This window comes from Rana temporaria, chromosome 1 (assembly GCF_905171775.1).
Source record: "Rana temporaria chromosome 1, aRanTem1.1, whole genome shotgun sequence".
Taxonomy (NCBI): Eukaryota; Metazoa; Chordata; class Amphibia; order Anura; family Ranidae; genus Rana; species Rana temporaria.
In genome coordinates, this window is record NC_053489.1 from 364,812,491 (window position 1) to 364,834,490 (window position 22,000).

At 42.6% G+C, this 22,000-nt stretch overlaps 1 protein-coding gene across 4 annotated transcripts in view; it reads left to right on the forward strand.

The window, feature by feature from the left end:
- The window catches only part of ARID3A (AT-rich interaction domain 3A), a 102,035-nt gene extending 84,477 nt beyond the window's left edge, over window positions 1-17,558 (forward strand). For all 4 annotated transcript variants that reach the window (XM_040322175.1, XM_040322172.1, XM_040322183.1 and 1 more), the window contains exon 9: window positions 13,424-17,558. In XM_040322175.1, coding sequence (XP_040178109.1) covers window positions 13,424-13,572 — 149 coding nt within the window. In that variant the 3' untranslated portion in view covers window positions 13,573-17,558. The remainder of the gene's footprint in view (window positions 1-13,423) is intronic.
- The last annotated feature ends 4,442 nt before the right edge of the window (window positions 17,559-22,000 follow it).

Below are 22,000 nucleotides of genomic sequence, written 5' to 3' on the forward strand. Positions count from 1 at the left end.
TTTAGTCGCATCCAGTGACAAAATAGCCCTACCCCCTGGAATATCCACAGGCACCTGCAGGTTCATATATAGTCTTCTTATATTATCGGCTGTTGAACGGTTAGGTATAAAGCCAGACTGATCTCGATGCACCAGCCTGTCTATAACCTTTGATAGTCTTTTGGCCAGAATTTTTGCTAACAGCTTGACATCTGTATTTAGTAAAGAAATTGGACGATATGAATCTAGGGACAGCTTATCTTTACCTGGTTTAGGAAGTAGTATTATTATAGCCTCCTGCATACTGTCAGGGTTCCTGTATCCACTGCTTCAGATAGTGCTTCCAGCAAGGGCTGCAATATAACCTCTCCGTATTGAGAGTATACCTCCACTGGTAATCCATCTGGACCTGGGGATTTATGTTGCGCGGCCCCTTCCAAAGCTTCCTTCAATTCTGCCATTGTGATAGGGAGATTTAGCATCTCCCTTTCCTCTTCAGCCAGTTGGGGAATGGGGCAGTCTTGGAGAAACAAGACCATCTCCCAGTCTGCAGTCTTAGTTCTAGAGGAATATAGCTCCCTGTAGAACTCATAAAAATCTTTTAGGATGTCAGGGCTACTAGTGTGCGTCTCCCCGGACTCCACCCTTATAGCCAAAATATTAGAGGAATCCCTCTGCTCCCTGGCTACCAATGCAAGAATGTGTCCCGTATTTTCCCCTTCCTCAAAGTGGCTCTGTTGATGAAAGTATCTCCTCTTCTCCGCTGCCGTCAACAGTACCGAGTTGTACAAGGCTTGCGCCTCAACTCAGGACTCCTGATTACTCTGAGTGGGGTCTATTACCAGCGCTTGTTCTCTGGTTTTCATTTTATCCTCCCATTCCCTAGAACGGGCCTTAATGCCCGATATTTCCCTGATTAGGCACCCCCTCAAAAATGCTTTTAATGTATCCCATACCACCCCTGCGCTAGCAGTACCCTTATTAATTTGCCAATATTCTTGTAGCAGGCCTACCGTCCCATCCGGAGATGGAAGTAAGGTCAGCCAAAATGGGTTCACTTTCCACAATGGGCGGCCCGTTCCAATCGTCGCATCCAGTCTAACCCAGAATGTAGAGTGATCCGACAATAATCTTGGCTCGTAAGCCGAGTCCCTTACCCTTTGCATTAGTGCTTCGTTTCCCAGGCCCATGTCTAGTCGAGAGAGTCCCCCATGCATGGCCGAGTAACATCTCTCGTCGCCATGTCTCTCTCTCCACACATCGCGACGTCACAATTCTAAAAGCAATAAAGCAAACGTGGTCTTGCCAACCATCTGCCAACCATCTGTCCTGTCGCCTTGGGTATCAGAGACATTCTATCCAATCCCCGATCCAAGATGTTATTAAAATCCCCCAATGCTAGCACAGGAATCTCTGGATGTAAAGTCATAAATTGGGCCAGCTTTCTCAGGGGTACCACAGAAAACGGGGGAGGAATAATATGCAGCAATGATACATATTAACTTGTTAAGTTTGCATAACAGGAAAACGTATCTGCCTTCTTCGTCCACCTGTTGTTGGATACATTCGAACAAAACATTTGCAGACACCATTACACTAACCCCCCCTAGAATGGGACAATATGTGGAATGGTACTGTCTCGCATATTTACGTGAACTCAACATGTGGATAGACTCGGGCCGCAGGTGCGTTTCCTGTAAGCATATTATCTGAGGCCGCAGCCTATCAAAGTATCTAAACATTGCGTTCCTCGTATCTCTGTGCCCTAATCCCCTGATATTCCATGTCATGATTAGTATTCCCTTCTTTGTTATCTTATTCATTGAGACTTATCATAACAAGGTTATACTTAGAATTTCTAAAACAACATAGAAAACAACAAAGGAGAAGAAACTTACACAATTTCCCTCTGCTATGGTATTTAGTAACGTGCTCTTAGAGTGTAAAAGCAATAAATCTAACTGTAGCCATATTTCTCTATTAATACACATGTATCGCCACCTTACTATTTGTGATTGTGTTTGTAGATTACTATTTACTTGTGATTTATCCTCCCCCCCCCCCCCCCCCCTCTGGCCCATCTAGGCCTACCCCCGGGGTTGTACCTATGGCCTCTCCACACCTCACACTCCTCCACTCTTCTCTCACATACCTCCCTATATCACTCACACCCATTCGCTCCTTACTTCTACCATGCATCTCTACTCCTTTTATACCTTTCCTCGCCCCCCCCCCCCCCCCCCCTGTTTAGTTACTTTTCAATCCTTCTTAGGTGCTTCAGTGCCTCTTCAGTGCTTCTTTTTGTGTTTTCAACTAATTTAAAATGCATACCCTCATTTTTCATTCTAGTTATTTCATTCTTTCCATGCACTTTCCCTCCTCTTTATAATATCAACTCTCATCCAGCTACTAAATTGTTCAGATTTTATGCATTCTGTACCATTTGTGCATTATTCCTTGTAACAAAAAAAAGAAAAAAAAACCTCAACAACAACACTAACAACCACAACAACACAAAAAAAAAAAACACCCACAGAAATCCATACTATTTATATTACTACTAAATTGTGCAATTCTGTGAATTTTGTGCATTATTTAAAAAAAAAAAAAAAGTCTCAAAGCCAGCCCTGTTCTTCACATGGCTTATATCCCCAAAAAAAGGATTTAAAGATCTTTCTTGTTTTCCTCAAGCCACCTTTCCACATTTTTTGGGGTATCAAAAAATGATACCATCCTTCGCCTTTACTCGCAGGCGCGCGGGATAAAGTAACGCATATTCTAATTTGTGTTGCTGAACAATTAGTTTGACAGGGATAAATTCTCCTCTTCGTTTCTGCAGGTCTGGGGAAAAATCTTGATAGAATGAAATTCGTGACCTATTAAAAAAAATGTCTCCCTTTTCTCTAGCCTTCCGAAGCAAAGTCTCTTTATCAAGGTAATTGAACATTTTAATAAGTAATGGCCTGGGATATTTATTTGCCGGTTGAGGCTTAAAAGGGGTTCGGTGTGCTTGCTCAATACCAAAAAATGGTGAAAAAGATGTGGCCCCAAAAACTTCCTTGAACCATCCCTCCAAAAATGCTATTGCATTGGCTCCCTCGCTCTGTTCAGGCATGCCTAGTATCCTGGCGTTGTTTCTGCAATTTCTGTTTTCTAATTCGTCAATTCTTGCAGCATATCCACCTTTCTTTTCATATCAATAATTATTTGTTTAAGGGGAGAAAGATCATCTTCGACTATACTAAGTCTCTCCTCCAAGACAGTAATTTTTCCACCGTCTTACTCACCCTGTCCCCCATTGAGAGGAGCTCCCCCTTGATGCCCTTAAGCTCTGCATCCAGACCAGTTATTGAGTCTCTGCAAGCATTGATAGCATGCAACAGATCCCTCAACGTAGGCTCCTCCTCCCTTCCTGTGGGTGCTCCCTCCATGTTGGTCTGAACTGTCTTAACAGGGGGTAAAACCGCAGTTACAGTATTGATCTTTCTGCCCACTCCCCCTTTAGTACTCACAGTTTTTGTGTTGAGCTTCGCTGCTACAAATGGGCTGGCCAATACCTGGCCCCTGCCCTGATTTTGTGATCGATTTTATTTAAAAGAAAATTTTTGGAGTGCGGCTGTCCAAGTTTCCTTTGTATTTTTGCATCACTATTGCATTGCCTGCACCCATGGTTTGGTTCCAGTGAGGAGGTTCTTTGAAGACTACTGAGCGGTTATTTTCTCTCCTATGAGTATGTCTATGGTTGCATCCACTTAGTGTGCAGACTCTACATTTTCTACACTGGTAAAACCCAATGATATACTCCAAAAAAAACTCTTAATGGGGGGGGATCCAAGATGTTTGGTGCCACTCTATTTCTAAGAGATGGAGCTCCCTTGAAAATGACCTGTGGTCTATCTGGAAGTGCAGGTTTAAGTACTGGGTCATTGGTAAGAATGTGCCAATGTTTCCCCAAGAGTTTCTTGACACTGAAGTGTTGCACCAAATAGGTGGTTGTAAAGGGGACAGTAGGTGCCCTATTGGTTCTTGGTGGCCTCTCTGTGAATAAGTCCCTCCTATTGAGTAGAGTAACCCCCTCCAAAGTGTGTCTAAGGGAGTCCTCCGAGTACCCCTTATCTACAAAATGCTGTAGATCTGAAATGAAAAGATCTAATGCATCACGGTCGCCATCCCATAGGAGGAGGATGTCGTCGATATCTGCCCCATAACACAACCTCTGGTCATCGCTGGGCATAGACGACATCCTCCTCCCATAAAAAGGTTCGCTATTTTGTAGACGCTATAACTTTTTGCGCAAACCAATAAATATACACTTTTTGACTTTTTTTTTTTTTTTTTTTTTTTTATCGAATCGTTGACTGGATAGTCAAATTAAATTGTAGAAGTAACCAATTCAGAGATGCACCTGTGTCCCAGAACCTAGGCTTCAACAGCCATGCCGATTAAAGCCAGAGACCACGAAGCAGGGTGGTAAATTTTGGTCCTTGAGTCAGACTATCTGAAAGCCACATTAGCGGACATGGCAATTTTTGAGCCAATGTAAGTATATTCCATACCTATGGAAGCTGAAAATCGCTGCTACTATAGTTATCTCAACTAGCTTCTGGCTACTGTGCTGAGTGGCTGCTTTGCTGCTTAGTAATCACAGGAGGTCGCTCACTCAGCATGGGCGCCATTAAGAGAACACTTGCCATTTCCGCAATGAGTTCTAAGCATTTTCTGATTGGATGAGGTGTAGAGGCAGGGCAGTGAAGTCACAATCTCCGCCTTGTCTAGTCGGAGACCCCTTTGCATTCATTGAAGAAATGCAAAGTGTTTTCGGAATGGCACCCATGCCAAGTGAGTGATCTATTGTGTTCAGTAAACAGCAGGGCAACCAATCAGGAAGGGACTTGGAAACTAGGGGCAATCACAAGCAGTGCACAGACATGGCACATACTGGTACTTACATTGGTCGAAGCAGGACCAATGTAATTTTATGTAAAAATTGTCATACCTAAACTTCAATTTTAACTTCCAGTGAGGGATGAGCTTTCTCAGGTAGTAATAATTTGGCTGAGAATAATGGGTGCTCTTGCAACCTTTGGCACCCTCCATGTTGGCATTCTGTATAGACTCAGAGACATTGTCTTTCAAAGGCAATGCGGCATAAGCTCCTCTTTGATACAGGTTCAGCAGTCTAACACTTTAAAGAGGAACTGCAGTCAAGTTGCTGATTTAAAAGAAAAAAACGACATCAGTATGCAGTTTAAACATTGTACAGCAGAATTTGGAAATGGTAAATATATCTGCTTGCTTTTTGTGTGTCAAAATGATTTGTTTCTATCTCCAATGCAGCTATTGTGAGTGGCCATTTGTAGTGAGAACAAGTCTAGCCCTGGCCACAGTATTACGGGAATAGTGGTGATTGCTCTCACCAGCCCAGTGAAATCTCACGCATGTGCGGTAAGGGGGCTCCAGGCCACACGTGCAGTAGATGTGTACAGGTCACTATAGCAGCGGCAGCAAACTTCTGCTGTGGCTGCTGTAGTAACATGGACACACAGGCCTGGATGCGCATGAAGGGCTTGGCCTACCCACGCCTGCACAATCCATCCTTGCACGCCTCCACCGTCATCCGGCCCCATCTATGCCTCCTCTACTCTGACTCCCCCTAGTCCTACTCAACTCTTCCTGCCCCCTTCCCTGACAGCAAACATTCTCAGGGGGAAAAAAAGCAGTCCTGGAATATCTGACATTTCTTTCCCGGGAGTCAGTGCGAAGGAAGGAAACCATGTCACTTGCCTAGGCTATTTACCAGCAATGAAAGAGGAAGTATAGAAAATAAGGTATTTACTGCCACCAAATTAGTTTTGACTTCCAATTATAACACCGCAAGGGCAGAAAGTTTAATTGAAGGAACTATGAAAAAATTACTCAAGGTCCATTTTAAGGCATGTAAAAAAATACTGCTTTTTAATCCATAATGCGTAGAGATCTGAACACAGCAGTATTGTATTCTATTGACCCATTCACACAGCTGAGTTTTGTTCTGTATTACCCCATGGCATTTTTTTTTCTTAATAGCAAAGCAGAATAATTTTTCATTTGTGCTGAGATTTGGACCGTAATATAGTAGCACGTAAATGGACATGGGTAAATGGACATGCTCCACCACCTCTGTCTAGTGAATTGCTCATTCAGGGCCAGAGAGAAGAAAACCATCAACAATGTTTAGCCAGCAGCACAAGCAGGCAGATATAAACATAAAGTGTAGGTGGCTTCAGTACAATTGCAGAATGACCTTGGCCTTCTGTGTGCATTCATTCAGAATGACTGAACATATCTAATTTTTCTATAGACCTACATGTGTATATACCTATGATTTGAGATCCACTACGGGAAACTTTTTATGCAGGTTTTGGCTGCCAGGAAGATCGTGTGTATATTTCTACACGCATGTGCAAAGTCTTAACGAAAGTGTTCCTCACCTGTGAACTGATGGACTTCTGCGGGAAACCACAGCAGTCTATTGCAACTGTAGTTCAAGGCTATATTCATATGTTCCAAATGCTCTGTTAACAAGGAATCAACCACAAAAGTGATTGGATTCCTTCTAATAGCCTTTGACTAGTCAGTCAGTCTGGCAAAATAGGATCACCGCTAAGACAGGGTGAGGAGCAGGACCTTTCCAGAATGAACCAAGTCCTAAAGAGATCCTCCAAATGCTTATCCGTGAGATCCTTAAAGAGGAAGTAAACCCAATTGGGTTTTTCCTCCTTTCTTCTTCCCTGCATATTAAAGGCATAATGTGCTAGTATGCATGTGACACCTGCAAACCTAGCCCGCTTCGTCCCCACTGCAGGCCGCATCCATTGTCTTCCTTCCAGGAACGCGATCTAGGGCTGTGTGACTGGCCGGAGCCACGTGACGTCACTCCCGCGCATGCTTGCCGGAGCAGCCAGTCACAGCACACTCTCCTGAAGAAACGGAACGGGCGGTGGTTCCTACAAAGCGCATGTGCCGGTGAGGAGATATTTACAGTACCTATAGGTAAGCCTTATTCTAGGCTTGCCTATAGATGCAACTTACACAGGGAGGTTTACAACCTTTTTAAGACAGGTGTATCTTCCACTGGAATGGTGATTTCTTTTGTTAAGGTGGGTTACTACTGGATCCACAGTGAGAGCAAAACCCTTTTTGATTTAGATTCAGGTCTGGGCCATTCCAAAACTTTAATCTTCTTCTAGTGAAGCCGTTCCTTTGTTGTTTTGGGTGTATTCCTTGGGTCATTTTCATGTGTAAAGATGTTCAGCTTTCTAGCAGAAGCCTGAAGGTTTTGTGCCAATCTTGACTGGTATTTAGAACTGTTCATAATTCCCTCTACCTTGACTGCCCCTGTTCCAGCCGAAGAAAAACGGCCCCAAAGCATGATGCTGCCACCACCATGCTTCACTGTGGGTATGGGGTTCTTCTGGTGATGTGCAGTGTTTTTGCACCAAACATATCTTGGAATTATGGCCAAAAAGTTTAACTTTGGTTCCATCAGATAACACATTTTCCCACATGCTTTTGGGAGACCTTTTTTTATATTTTTTTGCAAACTTTAGTCGGTCTTGGATGTTTTTCTTTTTAAGAAAAGGCTTGCCACTTTTATTTGGGGTTATTGAGTCACTTTAAATGATGGCTGGTGTTTACTGACTCCTATTTAATGCTTGGTTCACCCCTAAACTGACCACAGATCACACAGCAATGCTGTCCATCCCTGTTCTCTTTTTCAGGGACCAATTGGGCAGACCAATTCGGCCCTGAAACCGAAGCAAAGAAGCACACGTTTCTGTGCAGTGCGCTTCGCATCCGTCCCGGAGACATGTAAACCGGCTCCATAGAGAGCCAGTCACATTCTCCTGCTATGCAAATTGGATGTGGGCAAATCTGCATCCAATTCACATAGGTGTGAACACAGTCTCACATGAGTTTGAATGTGCTTGCTTAATTCTGAACACAGCACACTTATGCAACCACATTATTTTAGTTTTTTTTACCCCCCCCCCCCCCCCCCCCCCCCCCCAAAAAAAAAAAAGTTTTCAGTTTATTTAACCATTTCCCGCCCGGTGGGGTTTTATTACACAGAGATGCCGATGCGCCTGTCTGGCGGCCACGATGTCCGCCATATACCCGCGATCGGCAGGGACGTGGAGCTCTGTGTGTAAACACAGAGCTCCACGTCCTGTCAGGGAGAGGAGACTGATGCTTGTGTTCCTTGTACATAGGGACACAGCATCGGTCACCTCCCCCAGTCAGTCCCCTCCCCCCCACAGTAAGAATCACTCCCAGGATACACATTTAACCCCTTCCTCGCCCCCTAGTGTTAGCCCCTACACTGCCAGTCACATTTATACAGTAATCAGTGCATTTTTATAGCACTGTTCGCTGTATTAATGTGAATGGTCCCAAAAATGTGTCAAAAGTGTCTGATGTGTCCGCCATAATATCGCTGTCCTGACAAAATTCGCAGATCGCTGTATTTCTACTAAAAAAAAAAAATAATAAAAAAAGTCAAAATGTTATCCCCTATCACTATACGCTTATTGCTCTTCTTTTTTTTTTTTTTTTTTTTTTTACCAAAATATGTAGAATACACATCAGCCTAAACTGAGAATTTTTTTTTTTGTTTTAATGGGATATTTGTTATAGCAAAAAGTAAAAAATATAGTGTTTTTTTTTTTTCAAAATTGTCGCTCTTTTTTGGTTTATAGCGCAAAAACTAAAAACCGCAGAGGTGATCAAATACCACCAAAAGAAAGCTCTATTTGTGATAAAAAAGGATGTCAATTTTGTTTGGGAGGCACGTCGCACTACCGCACAATTTTTATTTAAATTGACGCAGTGCTGAAAGCTGAAATTTTTCCTGGGCAGGAAGTGGGTAAATGTGCCCAGTAAGCAAGTGGTTAAAGGAGTTGCATAGTTTATAGGTCACAATAAAGGTGGGAAGAAGTTCTGACATTATTTATCTTTTTGTCTTTTTTTTTTTTTTTTACATCACAACCTCATATCCACTTTATTATAGTAAATAATTGCCTCTGCATTTAATTAATCCTGGTTTTAGTAGTAATTTGGGTCGTACACCCTTACATATACCCAGTGAAAAGACTAGACTCGGGCGATACACAAAGATGAAACAAATCCTCCTACATAAGTTGTACCTGTTTATCTGTTGTCTTTTCTTCTCTACATCTGTTCAAAGTCTAGAATTTATAAAGCTGACCTGTCAGAAAAAAAGCGAGAGGGGAGCTGAAATCACACTCTGCAGAGCCCAATTAGGAGAGCTCTGACAGCTGATTCGAGGGAAGGGACACACAGGAACAGAGCTGAGGCTGTCAATCAGCTGAACCCTGTTAACTTTTTTTTCCTCTTAGTGCCAGTAAACCTTGTCAGAAGTGATTCATGCTGATAGTAGAGGAACAAGTACACACCATAGAAGGATTTGTTCAGATTTCAAGTCTGGTATTTGCAACCACTTTAAAGACTTAAAGTGGATGTAAACCCACTCTCATACTTTCTAAACCACTGCCTTAGTGCTGATCTATAAGGATATAAATGGCTCCCTGCATATATCCTTGTCTGTCAAATGTCTCTCCTCTGTCTGTTATAAGAAATGAAAAACTGAAGATTCTGTGGGTGGATCTGTTGTCTGGAGCTCGGTGGGTGGAGTCGTGATGTCGATAGACTCCCCGCCCACCTCTACATTCCCCTTGTCAACATTTTCTCCTGTGTATTCCTTACACAAAATTCTGCTATGATCACTAACATCCAGAAAAGTAACCACATGACTTCAGAAAAGGAGTAGGGGTGGGAATAAAAAAAAATAATGCCTGTCTCAAGCTAGTGCATGAGCTATGTAAATAACCTGTCATTCACAGCAAGGGGGAAGAACGGACAAAAGTTTTCTCCTGTTTGTTTGTTGATATCGCTGAAAAAAGAAGAGGATGGCTCAGAGCTGGATTAACTTTGTGGCAAGACTGGGCAAAGATGATAAAAAATCGTATACTCTACATTGTGACAGCAAAAAGAATAATTTTTTTATTCTGGTTTACATCCACTTTAAGCTGTGACTGGCTGGTGCAGACCAGCACGGAGCCCGCTCACACTCCTGTAGCAGATGATGCAAGTCTGATAAGGAGGTCGCACACTGCTGATATTATCCACAAGAAACTTGCTCAGACAGAACATGGTTCTGCCATGGTGTTCTGTCTAACAAGTCTCCAATAAAGTTTCTTGTGAATAATACCAGCGACATGCAACCCCCGACCCTCTTTTTAAATGGGCATAAAATTGTATCATTCTCATATTAAAAACAGATGTCCAGAGCACCCCATCCCCTTTACAGCAGATGTCAAGTGTCCCACACCCTCCCTTGCATCACACCCCCTTACCTTGTGCTGCAGCTGGGAAGAAGCTAGAGGGGGAGCTTGGAAGCAGAAAGTGCATGGTCTGGAAGAGGATCAGAGGAGGGCTGGAGTCAGCTGCTGAATGCTGAGACCAGGGGAAGGCGACATGAGGGGGGTGCTGCTAAGGCGCAGGATCTGGAGGAGGAGGTCTTAAATAGTTATAGTAACTATGGTCTGTCGTCTCTGCTGCTTACTACTGAGATAGGGGAGCGGAGATGAGGGGGTTGCTGCATTTGCAGGAGATGTGTGAGGGCCACATGAAATGACCTGGCAGAGACAAGCCTCTCCACAGCTGCACAGAGAATGCCAGGATCTGGCAGAGGAGTTCTGTCCTCTCGGCTGCTGCGACAAGGTGGGATCAGAGACAAGGACAATGCCATAGTTGTAGGAGAGGTGCCAGGGTCACATAAAATTGCCTAGCTGGCCTTGTGTTGACACATCTGAACTAGAGCGACTTGTCAGCAGCTGCAGGCTCAAAGACCCTTTAACCACTTACCCCCCGGACCATATTGCTGCCCAAAGACCAGAGTACTTTTTGCGATTCGGGACTGCGTCGCTTTAACAGACAATTGCGCGGTCGTGCGACGTGGCTCCCAAACAAAATTGGCGTCCTTTTTTTCCCACAAATAGAGCTTTCTTTTGGTGGTATTTGATCACCTCTGCGTTTTTTATTTTTTGCGCTATAAACAAAAATAGAACGACAATTTTGAAAAAAATGAATATTTTTTACTTTTTGCTGTAATAAATATCCCCCAAAAATATATAAAAAAACATTTTTTTTCCTCAGTTTAGGCCGATACGTATTCTTCTACATATTTTTCGTAAAAAAAAATCGCAATAAGCGTTTATTGATTGGTTTGCGCAAAAGTTATAGCGTTTACAAAATAGGGGGTATTTTTATGGCATTTTTATTAATATTTTTTTTACTAGTAATGGCGGCGATCAGCGATTTTTTTTTCGGTATTGCGACATTATGGCGGACACTTCGGACATTTTTGACACATTTTTGGGACCATTGGCATTTTTATAGCGATCAGTGCTATAAAAATGCATTAGATTACTATAAAAATGCCACTGGCAGTGAAGGGGTTAACACTAGGGGGCGAGGAAGGGGTTAAGTATGCCTGGGTGTGTTCTTACTGTGGGGGGGGGGGGTGGCCTCACTAGGGGAAACACTGATCCTCGGTTCATACATTGTATGAACCGAAGAAAAGCATTTCCCCTGCTGACAGGAACGAGAGCTGTGTGTTTACACACACAGCTCCCGTTCCCCGCTCTGTACCGAGCGATCGCGTGTGCCCGGCGGCGATCGCGCCCGCCGGGCACACGCACGGGAGTCGGGGGCGAGCGGGGGGCGCGCGCGCGCGCCTCCGGCGGCGCGCGTGCGCCCCCTAGTGGCGGCTAAAAGGTAGGACGTCATAATACGTGATCTCGCCTAGGAGAGCCACCTTGTGGACGTATTATGACGGTGCGGCGACGGCAAGTAGTTAAAGTGATTGTAAAGGCTCATTTTTTCCCCCTATACAAATAACCAACATGTTAAACTTGCCTGCTCTGTTGTAGTGGATTTGCACAGGGTAGCCTGGATCCTCCTCTTCTTGGGTCCTCTTCTGAAATCCTGGCCCCTCCCTCCTGTTCTGTGCCCCCATAGCAAGCAGCTTGCTATGGGGGCACCCAAGCTGAGTCACAGCTCCTGTGTCTATTCAGACATGGAGCCCAGACCTGCCCCCGCCCCCTCTTCCCCAGTTTGGCTAGCTGACTTTGACAGCAGCGGGAGTCAATGGCGCCGCTGCTGTGTGTCATCCAATCGGTAAGGAGAATCTGGATGACTGAGACACTTGTGGACATCACTGGACAGAGAGGGACCTCGGGTAAGTGTTAGACCTCATACACACTATTAGATTTTTGTCTTCAGATTTACCAAAACCATATAATATGAGGACAAACCTCAAGAGTTTCAATTTGTATGCAATCAGGCAGGTCCTTGCACTACATAGTTTTGGTAAATCTGAAGACAAAAATCTTCAGGTAATCTAATAGGCTTTTCATCTTAAAGCATATGCATTAAGATAAAAAAAAAACGTGTGCCTTTTAAACCTCTAAGGTTTTGGTTCATACTAGTAAAAATAAAAAACAGAAAAAAACGTTCTTGGAAAGGCCAGAGGCTGTTCAGCAGGATCTGGTTGCAGCACTCCACAGCTACCCTGAGGATAAGATGGGCCAGATAGCTATAAAAAATAAATAGGCAAATCTTTTAAAAGTAGAACAAAAAAAAAAAAAGTCAGTCTTCTCGACACTATAAAAAAATGTAATCATGCTGGTAGGATGAGGGGTTCTTCTTGGCTGGCCTACAGTTTATGGTTTGTTGTCAATTCTCCTGTAGGCAGCAGTATGACCTGAAGTTTAACAATTTCTGTGTAACTGAATGGACGAGAAAACACAATTTTTACATTATTATCCCGGGTAGTGTAAAACAAAGCTTTTTATTTTACACATGTGACTGTAATTTTCAAATCTCATTGCACTCAGATGACATTTTTTTTTCGTTCTTTTTTTTTTTTAATGAAGAGCGTTATCCCAATGGATAATAGAGTGAAAAAACAAAGCAGATCCTGCTCCTATATAACAGAGGGCACAGATCCCTCTGCTAATGACATGGCATAGATTTACTTGCAGTTTGCTTGCTCTTGCTCTCTCTGCCCCTACCAACCAACCTCATTACCTCTTCCCACCTACACCCCGCTAAGCTGGAAGTTTTCCCTGGTGAACTGACAAATATAGGCAGGGTAAGGTGCAGAACCTGCACTAGTTTCTAGAAATGGTGTGGGTAGCAGCTGTCTGCTTTGTGAATGTGGTGGCCATCAGTCACGCCAGTTTCCTGTGCCATTAACCGCACTATACGTTTTAATTCCCCCAATTGTGTTTAAAGTAATAGCAGTTTAGTCTGTTATAGATTTGTTGTTTTTATGCCCCATTTTTTGTATTTTAATCATGTTTCTCGGTCTTTTCCTTAGGTGTGTTGTTTGCTCAACCTCCTACCTCAACGTCTGGAATCAGCAAAGGAAGTGTCACCCGGACTGCCAGTATGGGAGGGGCCAGTAGCACATCGGTGGCACCACTTTCTGCTCCCCCAGCTCCCTCTTCCAACAGCTCTTCACCCTGACAGTACCGCCAAATCCCAATACAGCTGACGCCAAAAACAAAAGGAGAAAACTAAAACAAAACACAAAAACAGGAAATTGCTCTGTTTCACACTCAGGTTTATTGCTTCTTGTCAGTGGGAAACCCCTGGAATGCATAGTAGGGTTGCGAGGAAGTTTGGGCTGAGCCAGTATGGGGTCTGAAGTGTCAGCCCCTGTCCTTTTTGTGAAAACTCATATACCTCACTTCTTGCACTGCAAAAAAATGATCGTAAAAAAAGTAAGTATATATAAAATATACTTTTTTTTTTTCTATTATTATTATTATTATTATTATTATTATTATTGTAATACCTCCATACACAAAAAAACACTGCCCACTTCCTCACCCTAACTGTGCTGTCAGGATCCTACTTACATGCAATTTTATTTTTTATTTTAAACTTTTAGTACCGACAAAGGAAGAGATTTTAAGAGATTTTTGTGTAAATGGCTTTTATTCTTAAACGAAGGAGAGAAAAAAAAAATATATATATATATTGCTGTATCCCCGGCGCTGGACTTTTAAGGGGGCACAGAATATCTGTATGATGAGATGTGCCTGCTGCTCTTCAAAAGGCTTGTTGGTCTAGCCATTCCTGCCCTCACAGACTCTAGAATGTAATCATGGGGAGCAGGGAATGTAGACCACTGAATGTTTGGCTTTTTTTTTTTATATATATTCCTGTGGTTGCCTGAAGTTTTGGGGTTCAGGTAGCATCTAAACCTCAAGTAGCCTCCACCATTCCATTGATTCCCTCCCCAATGCAACTTTTTTTATACGGGTCATTTGGCAAAAGTAAGTTGCCGCAAAGCAGGTTATTCCTGTTTTAAAAATTTTCATTAAAAAAAAAACATCTAAAATGTTTTCCAATCGGCTGGCTAAAAAATTGCATTACATTGCTCTATCAACTTCAAAACAGGTGGCTTGGATGGAAAGTGAAGCACTCTGAGGAAACAATATATGGAGTTCAGGTTTTTCTGGAACATTAACTGAGAACAGATAATGGTCGATTTTGTCCATGCCCAACCAAATAACTTGTTTGTGTCGATAAGTAGTGCTATTTGAAGTTTTACACAATGCCCAACTACTGTTGTCTTGATTGCTCAAATAGTAGTTTAAAATGGAGGCTATTTGAATGGCTGACCAGAAGATGTAAGCCGTATAATGGAGAAACCACATCTGTTAAATTATGGACACTTTTGCGCTTTTATATTTTATGCACGTTCCAAAGTAACCTTCCATATTGAAGTGATATGTTTTTATTTTTTTTATTTTTTAGGCTCAACAGACAGACATAAAATATTTTGTTGAACTAGGTAGGGCTCAGTGGCTTCTATAGGGCTTCTGCATCTTCTAGTACACCTGGGACCTAGTATGCATAGTGCTGTGCAACTTGGCTTGCTTTATTCTGCTGCCTTCCATCTCTCTGAATATTATTTTAGCTTAAGATTGTGTCCCCTTTTGAACTATCATGCTTGTAAACATACAAAGTTTTTTATATGTGAAGTTTCACCAGTAAGTCTTTTGTGCTTGCTTGAAGCTTAAATGCATCTTTAGTCAGTTATATCAAGATTAAAGGAAAAAAAAAAAAAGCATTTGTAGGTACTTTCAGAAAGTCCTGCTGCTCTTAATTTCCTGGCAAGTGAAATTGGCAAGGCCCCATAAATGGGAGAAAAAGTTATATTGCAAGGTAAAGCATTATCCCAGATGAGTGATATGTCATATATAGGTTAAGTCTGCTGGACTGAGGACTCGGAAAAAAGGTCACCCAGCTATTGTCCCCCCCCCCCCCTCTCTATCTTGGAGTCTCGTTCTTCCTCCCCCTCTGTTGCATTCTTTATCATTTCATACAAAAAAATATTTTAGGAGAGATGGAGCCCCTCACAATTACTCACAGTAGTAACGGGCAGAATTGGCGGCTCAAACATGGTGAACTTATCACTGAAGTCCCTAAGGGGCCACTGGGCGGTCTAACTTTCCAGTTTTTACCTAAAACTAAAATGCCAGTTTGTGTCCCAATGAGCCATTAATATGACCTGGTTTGTGGTTTGTCTAATAGTTCACTACGGAACCTTGCATACTGCACATTCTGGATGATGCACAGCCAATTAATTTTGGCAACATTTTATTTTATATGTAAAAGGTCCTCATAGTAATATTGATTTTGAGCCTGTGTCTTGTGGTAGATTCCCTTACCCATTCCCTGTAGCCTTTTACTCCCAAAGACCATTCAGTACAGTCCTTTTAACTGCACTGAAAACATAAATGTAATGTGAGATGTCAAAGAGCGGCCTTATTTGGGGTTGGTCATCCCCGTGAGTCATGATGACCAGAAAATACAGTCTAAAAGTAGTTTATTAATATTTAGAAAAAAATAAATAAATACTCAAGGATAGAGTGTGCTGGGCAGGGTATAGTAAGACTCAGGGTGTGGATTTTTTTCACCACCTCCTCTCATCCTTTCGCTGCTTTTCCCTTCATGCCCTAATAATTGGGCTGGGATAGATAGTTTAATGAAATATTCTCTAATATATATATATATAGTGTGTGTGTGTGTGTGTGTGTGTGTGTGTGTATTTACATGAGTTGCTCCATGTGAATCTGAGACAGAGCTGGATTTAAACTCAGGGGATATATTGTTTTCTGTGGCTCTGTCTCCTATGCCTGGGGGTTAAGCGGGTAGTTTTGACTTTTTTTCTTTTTGTGACTTTTTATCCTTTGTCCCCACACATTGTTTTTGGAGGCAGAGTGCTGTATTGTAGACTGCCTCAGGGAAAAGACCTGTAGGGGGTGTTTGTTTGATATTCCATATGGATTCTGGGACTTTGCTTCATTTAGAAATTGCTTTTATTTTGGTATTCTTTTTACCTACATATACAAACTGGAGAAAGTGTATGAATGTGAGAACAGGTTGTCTGTGCATGTGGATATACTTCATTGTATCACCTGCATTGTGCGGTATAGGTACATTAGATTAACTAATAGCTACACTGCTCATCTACGTATTATTGGTTTCACAGTAGAAGGCCAAACCTTATAAATCATAGTACTTATTATTTTACACGGATCCTACACACAGTATATGTTGAAAGGTTGCTCTAGATGTTCTTGATATGTAATGGTCTTTCGAATCCATTAAAAAAATCAGATGTCTGCTTTGTCTGAAAGTCTACTTTTCCAGTAGTTCTGATAGTATTGTTAGTCTTACACTGAGCTGACCTAGTGCATTGCCCCTAGCTTCCTCTGGGATCCTTTGCATCACCTTAATACACATTTTTATTTAAGCCTTTGCTCATAATGCATCCCTCATCATTTTTTCAAGATGCACTAAATGCCTTCTATTTACATCATGCTAAAGTGCTTAGGTAATGTCCAGTGGCTTTTTTTTATCCTGGGGGCGGTGGGACACCCCAGAACTGTCAAATGGCATGGGACACATTTCTTCTTTTTGTCTTGGCTTTCTGTTTGTATTTTAGGGGTTAGATTATTTAGCAATGTTTGTAAAATATCATTTGTTTCTTGCTTTTATGGGACTTTTTTTTTTTCTCTACTCTGGTCAATACCATTTCACCACATTGTCCTGTAGCCCTGTGGGTTTTCTGCTAAGCCTAAAGAAAAATGGTGAAGGGGGGCATTGGTGAAGAAATAGGCAATATCCCCATAATCTGGGTAAAGCAGGGCTATATAGCATTTGGTGGTGAAAACAAAACATTGCAGATTTATATGGACTCTGTTTATACTAGAGCAGCCTGTGTCTCCTTGTCAATCAATATGTGCTGCAAGCCCTTCTGGTATAAATGGAGTTAAGCTCAGGAATGTCACTTCTCTACCTCAAAACTCTGTGGGTATAATTGCTCACATTGCTGGAAACATATTTCACAGGTGTTTTTTTATTTTTATTATTTTCCCCCCCTCATTCTACAGGTATAAGCCTTGTGATTATAAATAGTCTAATGTATAAAAAAAGTTAAAAAAAAAACTGAAAGTTTACATTTTATAACATATGCAGATTGTATTTAAACTTCAGAATATTTAAAGAAAAAAAGTTGTAACTCTTGAGCTTGATGAAATATTAAAAAAAAATCTTTTAAAATGTTGTGTTGCATTTATTGTGTTTTCATGATTAGTTTATAGGCAAAGTATGCGTTTGCATACTCCCACTATTACTTTTCCATTTTATTCCTCCCTTTGGAGCTCCACCCGCAAGGATTCCACCTCCTCTCATGCTCTTAGTAACGTCACCCCTTATGTTCACTTGCAAATCAATCTTCATGTACAGGCACACCCCTCCCTCTTTTCCTACAACCGTTCCTTTTTTTTTTTTTTTTTTACCTTACATTTATTTAATTTTACCTTACATTAATTTAATTACTAATATATTTTCCTTTCGATTTATATGTCTAAGAGAAGCGTAGGGTTGACTCCTAACAAAAAGCTTTAGGTTTGGATTGTATCTAAACAGAGGTGTTCAGGAAAAGTTGGGTTCGGCTATGTTGCACTGAATTCCCTTAAAACATTACAAATACTAACACAGTCCCCACCTGAATATAGACATTTCAATATCATCTGCTACCTTTTATCTTTGGTCCCTGCTACGGTCTTTCTCACTAGGGTATTCCTTCCTCTCCCTCCCTCCCTCCATCCTTCTCTAGAGGAAGAGGGGCTGCCTGTGATTGGTTAACAGTGATCACAGGGCACTAAGCCACTCGGATTAGGTCTTTTTATGCTACCGGTTATCTACTTTGTCTAATAACCGCACAATCGGAGATTGCATATGCTCTACAGCCAAGGTCATTTTTTTTAAACATCCATTTTGAATAGCAGCTGTCCCAATTGGATGTTAAACTATAAGGGTGAGTCGAGGGGTGATTAACCTGTTAGTGTACATGAGGGGGGGGGATGCAGTAAATCTCTGCAATAAATGTGCATTTATCCCTTTGAAGAGTCCGTCTCATCATGCTCCGGGTGGTGATGACATAAGGGGGCGGATATCACCCGGTGACCACGCCCCCTTATGTCATCACCACCCAGAGCATGATGGGACTGTGACGTCATAAGAGGCCTATATAAATCGGTGCGCACCTAGCATTACAGCGGGAGGAAGCGGCGTGTCAAAATCGAAGAAGTCAAGAAGACTGGTAAAAAAAAGCTGCAAGAAGACAGCGGAGAGGGCCGGCTGAAGAAAGTAGGCACCTGAGAGCAGAAGAGACCACTGAAGTTGGAAAACCCCCCGGAGATGCCTAACAAATGACTCTTAAAACCTGTGTAGTGTGTTTTTTGGACATTGTTTTTTTTTTTTTTTCCTCCAGGTGAATAGGTAGGAGTACGATGTACCCCATACTCATTCACCTAGGGTTATTAAAGGGGGCTCCCGGATTCCGCTAAGCTCCCCGCCCGCAGACCCCGACAACAAACGTTTAGGGTTGTCGGGAAGAGGCCCTGTCCTCATCAACATGGGGACACGGTGCTTTGGGGTGGGGGGGCCGCAGGGAGCCCCCTGCCCCAAAGCACCTACCCCCCCATGTTGAGAGCATGCGGCCCATTACAGTTAAGGGGGGGCCCGCTCGCTCGTCCCCACCCCCTTTCCTGACCGACCGGGCTGCATGCTCTGATAAGGGTCTGGTATAGATTTTGGGGGGGGGGCGTCTTTTCGGCGTACAGGGGTTCCCCCTAAAATCCATAGCATATCCAAGGGCCTGGTATGCTCTAGGAGGGCGAGTTCCCCCTCAAGATTCATATACACAGTGCTTGGTATTGGCAGGGATCCAAGTCGGTCACCCGTTCAATATCGTTCCGCAGCTAAACGCAATTGCAGCTAATCGCACTGTACAAATGCAGCTGATCGCTGTGCCTGGAGTCTTGAATTTCAGCAGAAAATAAACATGCTTTTAACTGCGGCAGAACAGCCGTTCGTGTGAAAGGGGCCTTAAACTTCTTGAGAGAACACAGGAAGTGTTGCAGCTTTTTTGGGATTCTCATACCTGGAAAGTCCAGCACTGAAAAACCCTACTAGGGGCTGGAAGCTGTTTTGACATAATTTATTCTGTCTGTACTGTGCTGGAAGATCTGTCATTTCTAAATTTTAGCTCAGTCTGTCATAAAGGAGGATTAAAAATTTGGAAACTAGGCTTCTCCAATCTGAGAGGTTAGCTGAGCCTGTCCTTAGCCTTTCTCCTGGGACAGACACCACCTTCCTAAGAAACATCTAAAAGGTAAGAAGTATTTAGGAATGCTGTGTGGAGGGAAACACACACATGGGGGGGGGGGGGGACACTAATATGGTCAGGTGGGCATGGGACGTTTGGGCACTTGTGACTGCCCCATCCACTCATCAAGTAATCTACCACCGAATACATGTACACAACTTTTTTATAAAAAAAAAAAAAAAAATACTGCTTGGCAGTTAATTCGTAACCCCACAGCTTTCTACTTCTATAACTATCTTGTTGGACTATCCATCTAATTCTATAGCTCATTTTATAAAGGCTTTCTTGGTACATAATCAGTCAATCAGCATCCTTGTCGCTTTAAAACAAGATTTGAGAAGGGAACAATATAATGTGCTGACAATCATATTTATTGATACAGAGACATGCAGGGATAAATATCTCGGTTGTGTTGGACAATGGACAGATTAAATCATATTTAGCTGAGATGCTCTGTCTAGCAGTCGGGAGTAACACTTTCCTATTTTAAAAATTAAGTGTGCACTGTACTAAACTGTACTGACACATCAGTTTTAAAGCAGTGCAATGTTAGATGGCAGGGTCAGACGGGGTAGGCAGAAGGGGAAGTGGCCCTGGGCACTGAGGTATCATGTGAGGTGGGGGGGCACAAGGAGATAGGGGAGGAGATCTGTTAGGGGAAATTTGGGGGGCGACGGGGGGTATTCTAGGAGGGGAAATTTGGGGGAGCTAAGAGTGATAATTTAGAGGGATTTGTGTAGGGATGGGGGGAGAGATGATTTGTGCTAGGAGGGGGGATTTGGGGGGGGGGGGGTGTACTGGGAGGAGAAATTTGTTTTTTTTTTGGGGGGGGGGCATTTCAGCTTGGGGGGTGGGAGTGCAACGATTTGTGTTGAAGGGGGATTTCAGCAGGGGGGTGGATTTGTACTGAGAGGAGGGGGGAGTCTAAGCATGCAGATTAGTGCTCCGTTTTTGTGCTCGTACATCTTGGCTGGTTCGGGGGGGGGGGGGCACAGTTTGTCCTGGCACTGTACCAGTGCAGCTGGCAAACACTACAAGCCAGACTACTGTTTACAATGGCGGTTTCCTTTTTTCCACTTGCCTGCTAAATGGGTCTTGGATGAGAATCCTCACAATGTGGAAGTCTGCATTTTTTTTAAAGTTGCCTAAATAACTCCTCCTCCAGCCAGAGGGCATATTGGGTTGCTAGTATTGTGTGATGCAACATAGTTCAACTGGATTATAGTGCATAGCCTTCCACTCACCGAATAATGCTAGATGGTACAGCAAAACATTCTAAAATAGAACATATTTAAAGAGGAAGTAAACCCTGATGTGTTTTACTTCCTCTTTATTCCCCTGCAAAGTAAAAGCATAATGGGCTAGTATGCATTGCATACTAGCCCATTATGTTGTACTTACCTGCAAACAAAGCCTGCGATGTCCCCACTGGTGGCCGCATCCATGTTCACCCTTCTTCCTTCCGTAGCCTACACACAGGAGTCTACGGTCACAGCATGGGCCCTATAGAAGCGGCACAATCGTGCCCTTTCTTTAGTGCGCATGCGCCAATGACATCCACTTAAGCGTATATGATAAATGTCTCCTAAACCGTGCAGGTTTAGGAGATATTTCCAGTACCTACAGGTAAGCCTTATCGGCGTACCTACAGGTAAGCCTTATTATAGGCGTACCTACAGGTAAGTCTTATAGACTTACCTGTAGGTAAAAGTGGTGTGTAAGGGTTTACAACCACTTTTTAAATGTGATCAGTTTTCATTACAAAAAAAAAAAATAATCACTAAAATCATAGAAATTATTCCTTACGCATTAGGAACAGATTATCTTGTAATGGGTTTTGTGGGCGTGTTTTTTTTTTTTTTTTTTATAGCTTCTTATAATAGATATTTTTATATAAAATTGTATATACAAATATATGATAAAATCAAGTCCAGGTATCTTCAAGCTGGTTATGTGATATTTAGAGATCCTCTTTCGATCTTCTCCTGGTGGTGGGCAGTATTTTTCTGATGCTGTCAGTGCATGAGACCCTGCATATACAATTTGTAGATGCCGTACACTTGGTTTCATTCAGCCTGTAAGAATAAGGACCATTCAGTAGTGGAAAGAAATGACTGTAGGAAACGGCTTTGGAGAAAGTTTAATATTTTAGCCACTTAATAAGAGGCTGCACCCATTACTCTCTTGTCACACTTACCTGTG